Source organism: Rhinatrema bivittatum, chromosome 1 (assembly GCF_901001135.1).
Source record: "Rhinatrema bivittatum chromosome 1, aRhiBiv1.1, whole genome shotgun sequence".
Taxonomy (NCBI): domain Eukaryota; kingdom Metazoa; phylum Chordata; class Amphibia; order Gymnophiona; family Rhinatrematidae; genus Rhinatrema; species Rhinatrema bivittatum.
This window is the reverse complement of record NC_042615.1, coordinates 300,324,457-300,338,531: the sequence shown is the minus strand read 5'-3', so window position 1 is coordinate 300,338,531 and position 14,075 is coordinate 300,324,457. Positions and strand designations below refer to the sequence as shown.

The window sequence follows — 14,075 nt, the reverse complement described above, 5'->3', positions numbered from 1 at the left end:
GACATCATCCAACAAGGCATCGATCTGTGCAATCTGGGTAAACAAGCATCGTGGTAACTTGCTTGATGCGGCAGTTCACAACCCTTATGCTCACCTTTAATACAACTCCAACATTACTCTCTGCATCAGTGGACAGGGGATGGCAGGACATTTGAATCAAAACAGTTACCAACAAGAGCCCTGACATTGGTGGTTGTGAAACAGATAAGTATGGGAAGATAAGTGTGGAAGCTTGCTGGGCAGACTAGATGGGCTGATTGGTCTTTTTTCTGCCGCTCATTCTATGTATTAGGAATATGGAGGAGATCGGGTCCTAGAGTGTCAAAAAAGAAACTAGCAAACTGTGGTGACAAGAGAAGTGCTCTTACTTCTTAATTTGCTAAACTCTTGTGGTGAGCCCATCGATGCCCAGGGACTTCCCTTTTGGCATCCGCCCAAGAGCCTCAGCGAGGTCTCCTGGGCCTAAGGGCAGTTCCATCACCACCAGAAGCCCCTCCCACAGGGTCTTCGCAGGTGTTCGGGTGCACTGGGTCCAGCAAGAACAGAGCCACATAGAAGTCCCAGATTTTGCCAGACTTCTCCCCAGCTCGGTGAAGGAGGAACCGTCTGCAGACAGCAGGCAAGTTATTGCTTCTTGTTCCCCCCACTCGTTCAGAGGGTGGCTGAGAATCTAGAGCTCCTGCAGTGGCTGTGAGGGCACCCAAGGCTTCTTCCTGGATGTAGTCTGCTCTGCCATGCTGAAGAGAGAGTGAGGAGGGGTAAACTATACGGGGAGAAATTAAGCTTAAAAAGGGGGGAAGGGGGGAAGTACACAGGCAACAGAGTAACCAAACTGGATGAAGACACCTCTCCATTTAAAATTGAAATGGAGAGATAAGGAAGGCAGTGGGGTTACTAGCACTCATGTCCTGTGATGTCCTCTCTTCTTCCAGAGGGCTACACATCTTTAAAAAAACAAAACAAAAAAAACCCACACTTCTTCTCCCTGCTCTTTCAGGCACAGCAGGGGAGAGAGAGAGAGGAAACCAAAATCTGATAAACAGCACCTTGATTGCTTGCTCCTGGGAAGTACAAGCTCCTTAACAGGACTGCCACCTGTTTCTTTGTTTAATGTGCTCCGAATAAAAAAATGCTAAAACAGTGCAGGGACATAGAAAAATAAACCAGTTGCAGGTTGGATTACAGCAACAGTCCAAAAACTAAAAAAATGCAGACCTAAAGGAAAGGATGGGCAGGAAGCCACAGTGTCAAGGCTGGGGGGGGGGGGGGGGGGGGGGGGGGTTTCACACACGTTAGCTTCTGAATGCCAACTCCCCCAAAACGTTACCTTTCCGGGCAGATGTTAAACCAGCCTGCAGGACCTTCCTGGGAGGTTGTGCCTCCCACTCCAGCTATGAAGCCCTGCAGTGCAGAGGAGACAAAATGTGAAAGAAAGCGTTAGAAGGGGGATACAGTGAATGGAAGAAAGAAAAGCGAGGCTGTCAGTGTAGCAGTCCGAATGCTTGGGGCAGGCAGAGGAGCCACAAAGTTTCTGCTTGGACGCCGCGACGCAGAGCTCTCCCCCCTCCTGCGGCCAGTAGAGGAAGAGAGAGAGAGCGAGCAGCCGAGTGACAGGAGGGGGCGGCAGCGCTGCCTCCCTCCCTCCCTCCTCCCTTTTTCCCTTCCTCGCATTCTTTTCCCCAGAGTTTAAGGTGCTGCTCCGCGGCCGCGGCAGGATTTCTTCCCTCTCAAATGGAGTTACTTCTGGGCTTGATCGCCGTCTGCTCGCTGTGCCTGCAGGCTGCCGGGGATTTCGACGGCAGGTAAAGGCGCTTGACTCGGAGAGCCGCCCCCCCCCCGCGGGTCCAGCCCGGCACGTGGGGGGGAATCCCCGTGCCTTCAGCCCTTCGGTGCAAAGGGGGGGGGGGGAGCTTTCTCGCCAGCTTCAGCCCTCGCGCGGGTTATTTCAAGCGGTTTCAGCAGCGGCGGAGGAGCAGCTGCCCCTCGCTTCAGGGCACGTGTCATTAATTTCGGAGAGCACGAGCCGGGACTCGGCCGTCTGCACTGGCGAGCTCCGGGGGTCGGGGCGTCTTTTTATTAGGATGATTATTATTATTTGCGAGAAACGCGTGGTGCTGATGGAGGACTTTGGGGGCGGCTCCCCTTGTTTAGAAGTAGGGGGCTCTCTGCATCGTAAGGGGCTTGAAAATAAAATAAAGTGCGAGCTTCCCCCCGGTCGTGATCATAGAGTGCAAACGAAAATGTTCACGATTGATTTTTTTTCGTCCCTTTCTTCCAACGCGTGGGCTGCGGGTGACTGAGCAGTGTCGGGTCGGTGAGCTGCGGGCAGTGTTTGCTTACACTTGTACGTCTTCCCCCGGTGGGGGGGCACCGGAGATGTGGTTGGGGGCCCGTTTCCCCTCATGGAAGATATAATCCTGGAAAAGCACATGAGAGAGAGAGACAGAAAAAAAAAATATTTATCTGCATTGATATTTTAATTCTCATGGAGCTGATCTAACCGAGACGTGGATGTTAAACATGAAACGACTATAGTGTACTGTAAATATCAAACGTAAGGAGCTTAACTCGAGAGTCCTCGCGATTCCGTGGTATAAGAACTGCGGATCAAGTTCAGACATGACCTAGGAAAGGGAAAGTTAAGAAAAAGTGCCAAGGTGCAGGAATGTGGGTGTAATGTATGCGCGTGCGGCTGAGAGCGCTGTCAAAGTGGAGTGAAATACTTTGCCTGGAGTGAGCCAGGCAACGAGTAGGAGAAAACGCTCAGGAAGACTGAAGGAGTGCAATGGAAAGATAAAAGACTGTAGTTGTGCTTCATCAAATAAGGGAACTTGTTGAAACCCACTGATTTTGGACCTTTGTGTGAGAGTTCTTTTTTTCTTCCCATTTTATTTCACCTTCCCATCTGTCCGGTGTGTGTGTGTGTGTTGTTGTTTGTGTGTTTCATGTGGTAATTTCTTTATGTACTTTATTTCAGTTCAGCCTCTCTCTGCATGTGCTAAGTTTAAGCGATCGGTTTAGTGCTGTGGCCGGAATATTAACATCCAGGGTTGGTCTTGTGCATATTTATTTAATTTGTTTAGGCAGACATAAAAAGATGGCATGGGATGTAAATTATACAGAGGGAAGTGTAACATATTAATAGGTGTCCCTGGGAAGTGGCAGCAGTGAGCACATAGTTGTTGCTATTTTTGATCTGGAGCAGGGCTTCCCACACCTGCCCTGGGGACCCCACAGCCTGCTGGGTGTTCAGGATAATCCGCTGTGAATATGCACAGAATAGCCCAGTGCATGTTGATGACCCATCTTATGCATATTCATTGTGGGTTCCCTAGGACAGGTTGTGGGGCAAGCCCTCATACTTTTCAGCTGTGTTTTCTCCTGTGTTGTAATATCCCTTGCAGCATGCAGTAGCCTAGAGATCTTGAGATTCTGCAATACCTTGCAGAATCCTAGGGGAGAACTTTTTTTTTTCTATTTTTTAGTTTTATTAAATACATTTGCTGAGATTTTATACTCCTGAAAGAAAGAGTAACACAAACGAACAACTTGGTTGGCATTTTGCCAACAAGTGCTGCGCAAGATTCCCTGTGTAGTTCTGTAAATGCTCGTCACCTTTAGTCTCCTGTTTGTTCCAGTCATTGGTTTCCAACGGGAAATAAAAAAAAAAAAGGGTGCCATTGCCACTCATGTTGAGTTGTGCCAGATTGCTTAGTGGTTTTCTGATATGGGCAGACAAACATCCATTGGGGCTAGTTCATTATTATGGAAAGTTGATTTGTAAGTCAAACTGCCCTTTTCAACACTTTAAGGGCCTGATGAACTTAGGCATCTTCCCCATGGACACAAAGGGGCCAATGCGATAAGTGTGCGCAGAAAACGGGCACTCAGTGTTGAGCTCCCGTTTTCCTGATGCGTGCCCAGCTACCTCTCCTGGACTCCAGATCCAATATTAAAATAAGAGGTGGTGCTAAAAAGGAGGTACTAGGGACAAATGTGCATCCCTTGCGCCTTCGAAGATCGGGCGCACAGGAAAGGTGGCTGTCAAGCATTTTGGGAAAACAAATGCATATACACGCACAGGATACATGGCCCGGACCGTGTGTGTGTGTATTGGACGTCCAAAATTTGTTTTTTCATAGACTTTTAAAATAACTACTTTATTTGATTCCTATCGCTATGAAACTATTAGGAGACATCTCAGAAAACGGGATTTTTTTTTCCAGTGTGCCATTGAGCATGGCATAAAATTTGCAGCATTGTAAAGCCGCATTGGCTGCATGGAAAATGTATTGGATCGCGGGGGTTAGCTAATAGCCTCATCTACGTGGATTTCCATGTGATGAGCGCTATTAGCTATGCAGAGATTTGGACGTGCATTTTGAACGTGCTAATCCCCATTTTGGATCGGGAGTTATGGACGTGCGTCCAAAATACACATGCGCTGCAGTTAGCGTACGTATTGAATCAGCCCCTATGAGGAGGGGAGGGAAGAGGGAGACAAACCCTATAGTACATCTGATGCTTAGTGTAGATAGGTTTTCTCAGCAATTGAGCTCCGAGCTCTTAAGTGGTGGATTATGACGCACGTGACAGATGAGACTTCAACGTAACTGTAATGTTGGCCATAAAATACCTTTGCTGCTTAATGAAAGATTTTCTATGTAAATAATATAAGAAAGGTGAACAACAACATTCCAAGATGCACAAAATCTGGAAAAAGTACTTTAAAAAAAATTGTCGTGTTTTTATGATCTCATGCAGGTGGCCCAGACAGATTGCCTCTTCGGCAGGACTGTGTCGATATGGAAGTAGAATTGATTGCTGCTGGGGCTGGGCTCGCCAATCCTGGGGCCAGTGTCAGCGTGAGTATGAAAACTGCTGGGGCTTTTAGCCATTTAGAAGGGGCTTCCACACAACCATTAATAGCGTCCACACACACCAACACACAGCAGGGCTTCTTAGTAGTAAACAGATGGGGCTTTTGCACGTGCTGGTTCAACTCAATCAGATGTTCATGCGTGAAGGATCACCGGCGTCCATAGCACAGTCTTTGAATAAGCAATCACACTCACACCCACACACACACAACACATCATAGGAAAGATCATATTTGAGTATCTGTAGTTGCTAGCCAGCCAGCAAAACTCAGAGGCAGAGAATAACCGAGAGAAAAACAGATAGGAGAATAGAGTGATTGAGAGAGGAATTAATTTCTGGGTTCAGAAACAGATCTGAATATTTCTTAAAGGCAAATGTTCAGCTTAACCTGAGCCCCCCCCCCCCCCCTCCTGCCTTCCTACTGTCGCCCATTTTCCCTTTTAAGATACACGTGAGGTTGTAGCAAGGAGCTGGAGGATTGCTACATACTTGCTCCCTGTCGTCCCCATCCCCTTCAAAAACTAACTCTGGGTTTCAAAGCGACAGGTTCAGATGGCCACACATCAGAGCTCCTAATGGAGCTCCAGCCCGTGTGTAGCATGAAGTAGACCCCCCTACATGAACTTGCCCTTGGCTGCTGATCCGTGGCCACTAACAGTTGCTATAAAGCAGTTGTTGAAACATCTTTATCTTTCCCTCTCATGGATTTGGAATGTCACCCTTTTAAAAGGGATGCTCTTTTCTCGCCACCACAAAATTTTATACATTTGAATTTAGGACATATTTAAAAAGAAATGAATTATCTAATGTAACTTACATTGAAAAGCATGAACTGAAACCAAAGGCCTTAAAGCTAAGCAGTAATAATAATGGTGCAAAGTGTTGTATCTCTGGTGACGACATAGTTTTGCATCTGCATGCATGGAAGAAATTTGGAAAAACAATCAGTGATGCAACAGTTTGCTTCTTTTATGAGCAGTTAGGCGTAATGCTGGTGTTGTCATTATTTCTTTACCTAAAATATTTGAAACTAAATAGTCAGAAATACCAGGCACGTGGGATTTAGCTGGTACTTTTTTGTTATAGGTGTGTGTGTGTGTGTGTGTGTGTGTGTGTGTATATCTGTAAACACTACAGTGTGCCAGTAGGTGGTAATGTGCTGTGACCAATTAAAGTGGTGGGAAATGTTTTAGTGAGAGGGGAAAAAGATGGAGAAGCAAAACTAGATACTCCTGGCATTCCACATTCCTGATCATCAACTAAAAAGCATTTACAAATATTGAATATGATGGAGAGGAGTTTGGTAAAACTCTGCAAAACACAGAGTATTTGGAATGTGTTCTTGTCATGGCCATGCGTGATAGAAGCCTCTTCCAACTGAAGCCCTATGTCATTGCCAGGCTTGGTGGACCATGGGCGGGGTGGGGGGGTAAAGAAGACCCCCACACCCACAAACCCGAAAAATGGCAAATTCCAAGTGCAAAAACCACAGGAAAGAAGCCGTGGATAGGCTAAGGACCACCCTCCCCGTGTACATTGTGTGGCTAAATGTACTCACGTACCCTTGTCTATGGTGTTAAGCAATGGTGTAAAGCAGACATGTAGGTGGCACAGCTACTCTGTATGTATTATATTTTAAAAATTGAAACATACATGTGTAGATTCCAACTGTGCCCCCAAAACTCTTCCCTGTGACCCAACGCATACGCGTACTTTCTGATAACTAACTTACATTGCTATGGCTAATTTAGGTAAAAGATGCCGACGTCATTGAAAATGACGTCGGCATCTTTTACCTAAATTAGCTGTAGGAGCAGCTTCAGGACACGGAGCAGTGGTATAGCCATAGAAGAATAATCTTTGCTGTCCTACAGAAGCACCTAGAAAACATATTTGGGCAGTTCAATTAGTAGTTAAAACCAAAATTATTCCATTTCCTCTTTTTTTTTTGTTGTGGCTTCTTTAAATTGTGTTGGGTTAGGAGGCAATGAAAGAGTTACCTCATGCAACTTGTTTGCGGACTTTTATTTAAAAACTAAACACCCACCCAAAACTTAAAGGAAGCCATTTCTCAAGGGTTTAGGAGCCTAGCTTTGGCCCCTTGAAAACTGACTAGGGCTGAGGTTCTAAATTTAGGAGACTAAAAAAAATGAATGGCTACGGGGGGGGACGGAAGGTGAAGTTTGGGCGGGAGAAAAAAAAGTTAGGGGCCTAATGCTGCTGAGCACCTTACTTAATGAATTTAGGGGAAGACTTGCATTTTAAATAGGCACTCAATTTAGGTCCACAGCTCTTTTTGAATATTGGCCTCAAATATATATAGAAATCATAAAATATATAAGGGGAAAAAAGACGATACCCAGGAATAATGCCTAAAACCTAAGCGGCAGTCAAGCATGGGCACGTTTTAATATTTGTTAAAGACGTTGCTGTAGCAGGAAATCTTAGGCGACCCAACACCCTTGTGGATCTCCAGGCCCACATCAGGACGACTCCCAGGCAGCGGTGCTCTGCCACTTAATTTCTGAGAGGATCTCGCCGGCTTTGCTCCGCTCATTGAGATGTGCTTTAAATTATTTACTGGAAATAAGAGGCTTTCGGGAGCCCTTTCCAGCACATTGCAGCCTTCAGGCTGTTCATCAAGGCTCCTGCTGAAGTCTCCTGTCACCTTACCTCCCAGATATGAAGAGGAGGAGGGGAACAGTGGGCTTTCCTGTTGTGGCAGCAGGTCGGTATTATTGGAGAAATCTGATTTGTCCTAAAAAAAAAAAAAGGAAACATAAGAACATGCCATACTGGGTCAGACCAAGCCCAGCATCCTGTTTCCAACAGTGGCCAATCCAGGCCATAAGAACCTGGCAAGTACCCAAAAACTAAGTCTATTCCATGTTACCATTGCTAATGGCAGTGGCTATTCTCTAAGTGAACTTAATAATAGATAATGGACTTCTCCTCCAAGAACTTATCCAATCCTTTTTTAAACAAAGCTATACTAACTGCACTAACCACATCCTCTGGCAACAAATTCCAGAGTTTAATTGTGCGTTGAGTGAAAAAGAACTTTCTCCGATTAGTTTTAAATGTTTTAAATGGATGCAGCAAAACAGGCAATGCTACTTTATTATTCATTACGGTTATCTCCCTCGTCACTATGGATTAGTAATCAGTATATTAAAGCATCAAGATGAAATGCTGCTGGATTTAATGGCATTCAGTGCAGAGAGCATGGAATACAAAATCTGCCAACCTGTAGTATATAATTACTATCCCTTAATTACCATTGAGTAGCAAAGCTGCTCTTATCCCCATGTGGCATCATTTTAAATACCAATTGTTATCAATTTACTGCTTCTAAAGGTAAATCTATAGATATATTGTACTCTGCTTATAATTGATTGCAGAGGACAAATAATTCACAAAATAGTACCTATAAGTAATAATTAATAACACCCCCTGCAAGATAATTCCATTTAATAAATCCATTCAATAATCTAAATGTATTGCATATCTGAATTTCTCGAACCTGTTGGATCTGTCTTTGAAGATGTGGTGTTTTCCCTGCATCAGCTTCAGAAGCAAAGTTATTTTCACCCCAGGGTGCTAAAAGAAGTCAAAATTGAAATTTCAGCCCTATTTCAAGTAATTTGTAACCTGTCATTAAAATCATCCATTGTACCTGAAGACTGGAAGGTGGTCAATGTAACCCCGATATTAAAAATGGCTCTAGAGATGATCTGGGAAACTATAGACCGATGAGCCTGGCTTCAGAGACAGGGAAAATCGTGGAAACTATTATAAAAAATAAAATCAGAGAACATGTAGATAGATATGGATTAATGAGACACAGCCAACATAGATTTACCCAAGGCAAGTCTTGCCTCACAAATCTGCTACTTTTTTGAAGGGTGAATAAACATGTGGATAAAGGTGAAAACCTGGCTCTTTAAACAAGCTTATCAAAAAGAGAAAGGAGAATAGTACCCAGGGGAATGCATGTACAAACAAACAATTGAACAACAAACACATAACCAAAATCAATATGTGTATAATTTTATTAGTTTCATTTGTAGTTCATCAATAAAGGATAAAAGTACAATGATAAACTGATACAGTGAAAAATGGACATGATTCATTACACTTACCAATTAATATTGTTTACAAACTATGTTACCGATCCTTAATGGTACCTGTGTAACTTAATATACTTTAGCATTATTTTTATGTGCCTTAATGTAAACCGTTGTGATTGTACCCACAGAACGACGGTATAGAAAAATGTTAAAATAAATAAATATATTTAGATTTTCAGAAGGCATTTGTCAGAGTCCTTCATGAGAGGCTTCTAAGAAAACTAAAAAGTCATGCGATAGGAGACGATGTCCTTTTGTGGATTGCAAACTGGTTAAAAGAAAGGAAACAGAGTAGGATTAAATGGTCTGTTTTCACAGTGGAAAAAAGTAAACAGTAGTGTGCCTTAGGGATCTGTACTTGGATCAGTGCTTTTTAATATATTTATAAATGATCTAGAAAGGGGTACGATGAGTGAGATGATCAAATCTGTGGATGATGCAAAATTATGCAGAGTAGTAGGGATGTGAATCGTGTGCCCGATCATCTTAACGATCGGGTTCGGCTGGAGGGAGAAAAAAATCTGATCGGTGGAGATGTGAATCGGAATCGGTTCCGATTCACATCATTAATTTTTTTTTAGTGAGGCCCAACCCTTTAAAATTGACCCCTTACCTTCCCCCACCCTCCCGAATCCCCCCAAAACTTTTTACGAGTACCTGGTGGTCCAGTGGGGGCACGGGGACCGATCTCCTCCCCTGAGGAAACCGAGAGGAGCCAGCAGTTTCATGAATTATTTATGGCCCCCTCGCCCCCAGCTCTTGGAGGAAGCAGAGAAGAGAGAGAGAGAGTGTTGGAGCTGCTTACTCTGACCCGAGGGCAACCACGTTGCTTTGAGTTAGGGCCCTGCCCATCTCGCCCCTCCACACTGCCACTTCCTTTTAGTCTACAAATTAAACCCTGACTACGGGCAACCAAAATGATAAAGGGGATGGAACAGCTCCCCTATGAGGAAAGGCTGAAGAGGTTAGGGCTGTTCAGCTTGGAGAAGAGACGGCTGAGGGGGGATATGATAGAGGTCTTTAAGATCATGAGAGGTCTTGAACGAGTAGATGTGACTCGGTTATTTACACTTTCGGATAATAGAAGGACCAGGGGGCATTCCATGAAGTTAGCAAGTAGCACATTTAAGACTAATCGGAGAAAATTGTTTTTCACTCAACGCACAATAAAGCTCTGGAATTTGTTGCCAGAGGATGTGGTTAGTGCAGTTAGTGTAGCTGGGTTCAAAAAAGGTTTGGATAAGTTCTTGGAGAAGAAGTCCATTAACTGCTATTAATCAAGTTTACTTAGGGAATAGCCACTGCTATTAATTGCATCAGTAGCATGGGATCTTCTTAGTGTTTGGGTAATTGCCAGGTTCTTGTGGCCTGGTTTGGTGTCTGTTGGAAACAGGATACTGGGCTTGATGGACCCTTGGTCTGACCCAGCATGGCAATTTCTTATGTTTTTATGTACGAGTATCACGTGCTTTGTGGTTACACTGTCACTATAGCTGTTTAAAAAAAAAAAAAAAAAAAAAAAGGTTACTTCCCAAAATAGGAGATAAAAAAGGCCCCCTATATGTAAAAAGATCTTGAGTACTAAATTAAGAAATTCTAGACCAGGCTTGGGAGGGTAACCGAAAACATGGTGCTATATTTGCCTTTTTCCATATTATGACGGCAGTATGTGTAATATTTGCCTTAGTTTGTCATAGCTACATGCGGTTTTTCTGATATATTTGTTACTTCCTGTAACAGGCTTTGAACACTTGCTGGAAAAGCATGCTATAAATAAGCAATGGCTCGATATGAGGATAATGGGATGAACCTGGTTTTTAGCTGAAGAATGGCATTCTTGCCACAGAGCCTTGTAATGTGGGTAGGGTGGCGAGTCCAGTGATGGGGACCTTTTTCTGCTTGCACATTTAGACATAGTTATTATTATTATTTTTTTTTTACTAATTTTTGTGCATTAATTCCTGGGATGTTGGTATAAGGAAGAAACCATTGCCTTCTGTATTTCAGGACTGCTTTAATTCATATAGTTTTAAACTGCATCTTTTCTATCTGTGCATTTACAAATCTTTTCAACAGATTGACACATTAACCTCCCCCACCACCCATTTCTCCCCTTCCAAAATATATCTATATAAACAACAGGCATATACCAGCTTATGAGTTATTCATATGAACCTAGTTAAGAGTTCAAAGCGTCATCTTGTAAAATGTGTCTTTTATAAGAATGGAAAAGATCCGATGAAACGATCTTGATGGAAATAATCCCAGACCAAGATGGGGTAGGCAGCGCCAATTCTGGAGTGCCGCAAACAGGCCTACTTTTCAGGATATCCAAAATGAATGTGCATGAAGTACATCTGCATGCGCCGCCTCCACTGTGTGCAAATATATCTCATGTATATTCATTGGGGATGTCGTGAAAACCTGACCTGTGTGTGGGACTCCAGAACTGCAGTTGCCTACCCCTGGGCTGAGAGGATACTATTTAGATCAGGGGTGGGCAGTTCCGGTCCTCAAGGGCCACAAACCAGTCTGGTTTTCAGGATATCCCTAATGAATATGCATGAGAGAGATTTGCATGCACTCTGCCTCAGTTGTATGCAAATCTATGTCATGCATATTCATTAGGATATCCTAAAACCTCGACAGGTTTGTGGCCCTCGAGGACTGGAATTGCCCACCCCTGATTTAGATACAAATATCAGACTGCAGTTTTTGCTTTGAAAGCATGACTTTATGAAATGCATGGGTGTGTATTAAAAAAAAGTTTGAGCTGCCATTAACACAATAGTTTCTGTAACGTCTTTCCTATGAATAAAGCAATTTTTGTAATTTCTCAGATGCCAATCCCATCTGAATATCCTGTCTTCACTTATCAAATAAAGATCTCATCCTACTATCATCTTTTTAAGCCTTATCAGTGCTTAAAATAAAAAAAAGGTTCCTTCTGTCAGAACCATCCCAGATTATGTTGTCCAGATCCTGAGCATAAAAAAATGTTTTATTTATATTCCTTAAACATTCAACATAGGGCTGAGCATAAAGGTATGCACACAATTTTTATATATACCGTAGACCAAATTTTCTTTTCAGTTCTTTAAAATTGTTTCTGTTCCCCACTCCTACTCAACAATTAATGCAAGACAAGAATCAAACCGTTGTGTCTTCAAATTTTGAAGACTCCACCCTGAAGAAAAGTCAGATGACCACAAAATGGCAAAAATGGAGAGAGTATTTGTTTTTTTTTTAAATTCAAATACAGAATTGCTACCAAGCTTGTTTAATGGCAGTAACACAATTATCCTTTAAAGGAGGACATGAAATTCTCTCAGCATGAACTATGTACCTTTAAATCTAAAGCAAGAGCCCATTTCTAACAGGGAAAAAAATGTTACCATAAAATGCCCAGTCCCTTACATATCATAAGATACAGACCAAAATGTATAGAAGTAGATTAGGCCAGTTAAAGCCTCCTTCAGAAAATGTTTTCATTAAGATTGGTAGTTTTACCCTTGAGGACTAGATTTTGAAACATCAGCACTCATCCCATGGGTCTCTAGAGTCCTTCAGTGTGACTCTTTCGTGCAACTGCAGTTTTAAGACCACACAATTATAGGAACATTAATATCTAAAAGTTTAAGATAAAAGAAGATACTAGCAGAGTGTAGCTCTCTGATATTTCACTTGTTTTTAACATGGCTCATTGGGTGAATCAGATTGATGATACATGTGATAAAAGAAAGCCAAACCTTCACTATGCCATACAATATTCCAAAAGCACACCCAGCAGACGCCACGTAAACAAATGCAGAAAATGGAGAACAGACTGCAGTCTGTTTCCTCTGCACACATTCATCCAGAATTTTCCTCAAGAAATGAGCCTAAGCAAGCATGCATGACATTAATTCTAAGTTGGTTCAAAGTTCTTCCTTTCCGGTGTTATGCTGTTCCCTATAAAATGAGGTAGAATTTTCCCCCAAAAAGGGAGATAGATTTTCTTCCATTTTGTAACTTTGTTTAAATAAATAAACAACTAAGGAAAGCCTACAAAGGCATGTCTTTAGGAATGCTTTCCAACATAGATTTGTAGAAGAGTTGTGATTGTGGTGGTGAGGTTTTGAAGTGAGGGAGAGGGTGTGGGTGTATTGGGTTGTGGGATTGCACACGGGGATGGCTGGGTGGGTGCTGGCGTGTGAGTATATGTTGGGTATAGGACTATGTCTAATGTGGTTCTGTGGGGAAGGAATCTGAGGAGATGGATGTGTGGGTGGGAGGGGTAGATGGGAGAGGTTTGTGGAGGGATGTGTATATGGGGGTTTTGAGGGTGTTTGGGAGTTATGGTTGTTTGTGTGTGGGGATTGTATGTAAGCTGGATGTGTGGGAGGGTTTCTGGTTGCACGTAAAGGTGGGGGGTATCCAATAAGTTGGGTGTGCATAGGCATTGGGGAATGGATGTGTGTGTTTAGGTAGATTTGTGCATGGGGTTTTGTGGGGAGGTAATGTGTAGCAGGGCTGCATATAATGTAAGTTAGACTGGGTTTTTGAGGGTTATGGCTGTGTGTGTTTATGGCTGGGGCAAGTGGAGAGAAGTGAATTGATAAGCTGCATCACTCATTTTCTCTGTCTCCGTGGATGGGTGTGGGCATGCTGGGAGCAGTTGCATGTGTGGGAGGGGCCAGAAAGTTTGTCGGAGTGGTGGGATGTGTATGTGTTTTGAAGGATTGGGGGGGGGGTGCATTAGGGATCTGAATTTGTTTCAAACAAGCTCATTGACATTTCCTATTTCGTTTCATTACATTTTCAAAATAGAACAAAAGAAAAACCAAAATATTTTGTTGGTTTTACTTTTAGTGTGTTTTGAAAAGCAAGCTAGCAAGCTGTAAAAAAAAAAGAGAAAAAACCCCCTCTGTTGCAACCCAGAGCTTCCCGTGCATCTCCTGCTTCTATGATGTCTCTTACGAAAGGTGCTGGTCAGCCCTCAGACTGGCACCATAGGTCAAAATGGCATTGGTCTTATGGCCAGCGGGTGCCATTTTATTCTTTGACTATATATTTATATAGCAA

The 14,075-nt window shown here is 43.1% G+C and overlaps 1 protein-coding gene across 6 annotated transcripts in view; it reads left to right on the top strand.

Annotated features, from left to right (window-relative positions):
• Window positions 1–1,383: 1,383 nt before the first annotated feature.
• NPNT (nephronectin) overlaps window positions 1,384–14,075 on the top strand; it is a 164,740-nt gene continuing 152,048 nt past the window's right edge. For 2 of the 6 annotated variants that reach the window (XM_029596899.1, XM_029596881.1), the window contains exons 1-2: window positions 1,390–1,802; window positions 4,765–4,865. In XM_029596899.1, the coding sequence (XP_029452759.1) occupies window positions 1,732–1,802; window positions 4,765–4,865 (172 nt within the window). In that variant the 5' untranslated portion in view covers window positions 1,390–1,731. Of the gene's footprint in view, window positions 1,803–4,764; window positions 4,866–14,075 lie in introns of all 6 variants that reach the window. The other 4 variants (XM_029596875.1, XM_029596878.1, XM_029596895.1 and 1 more) reach the window with 4 other exon arrangements.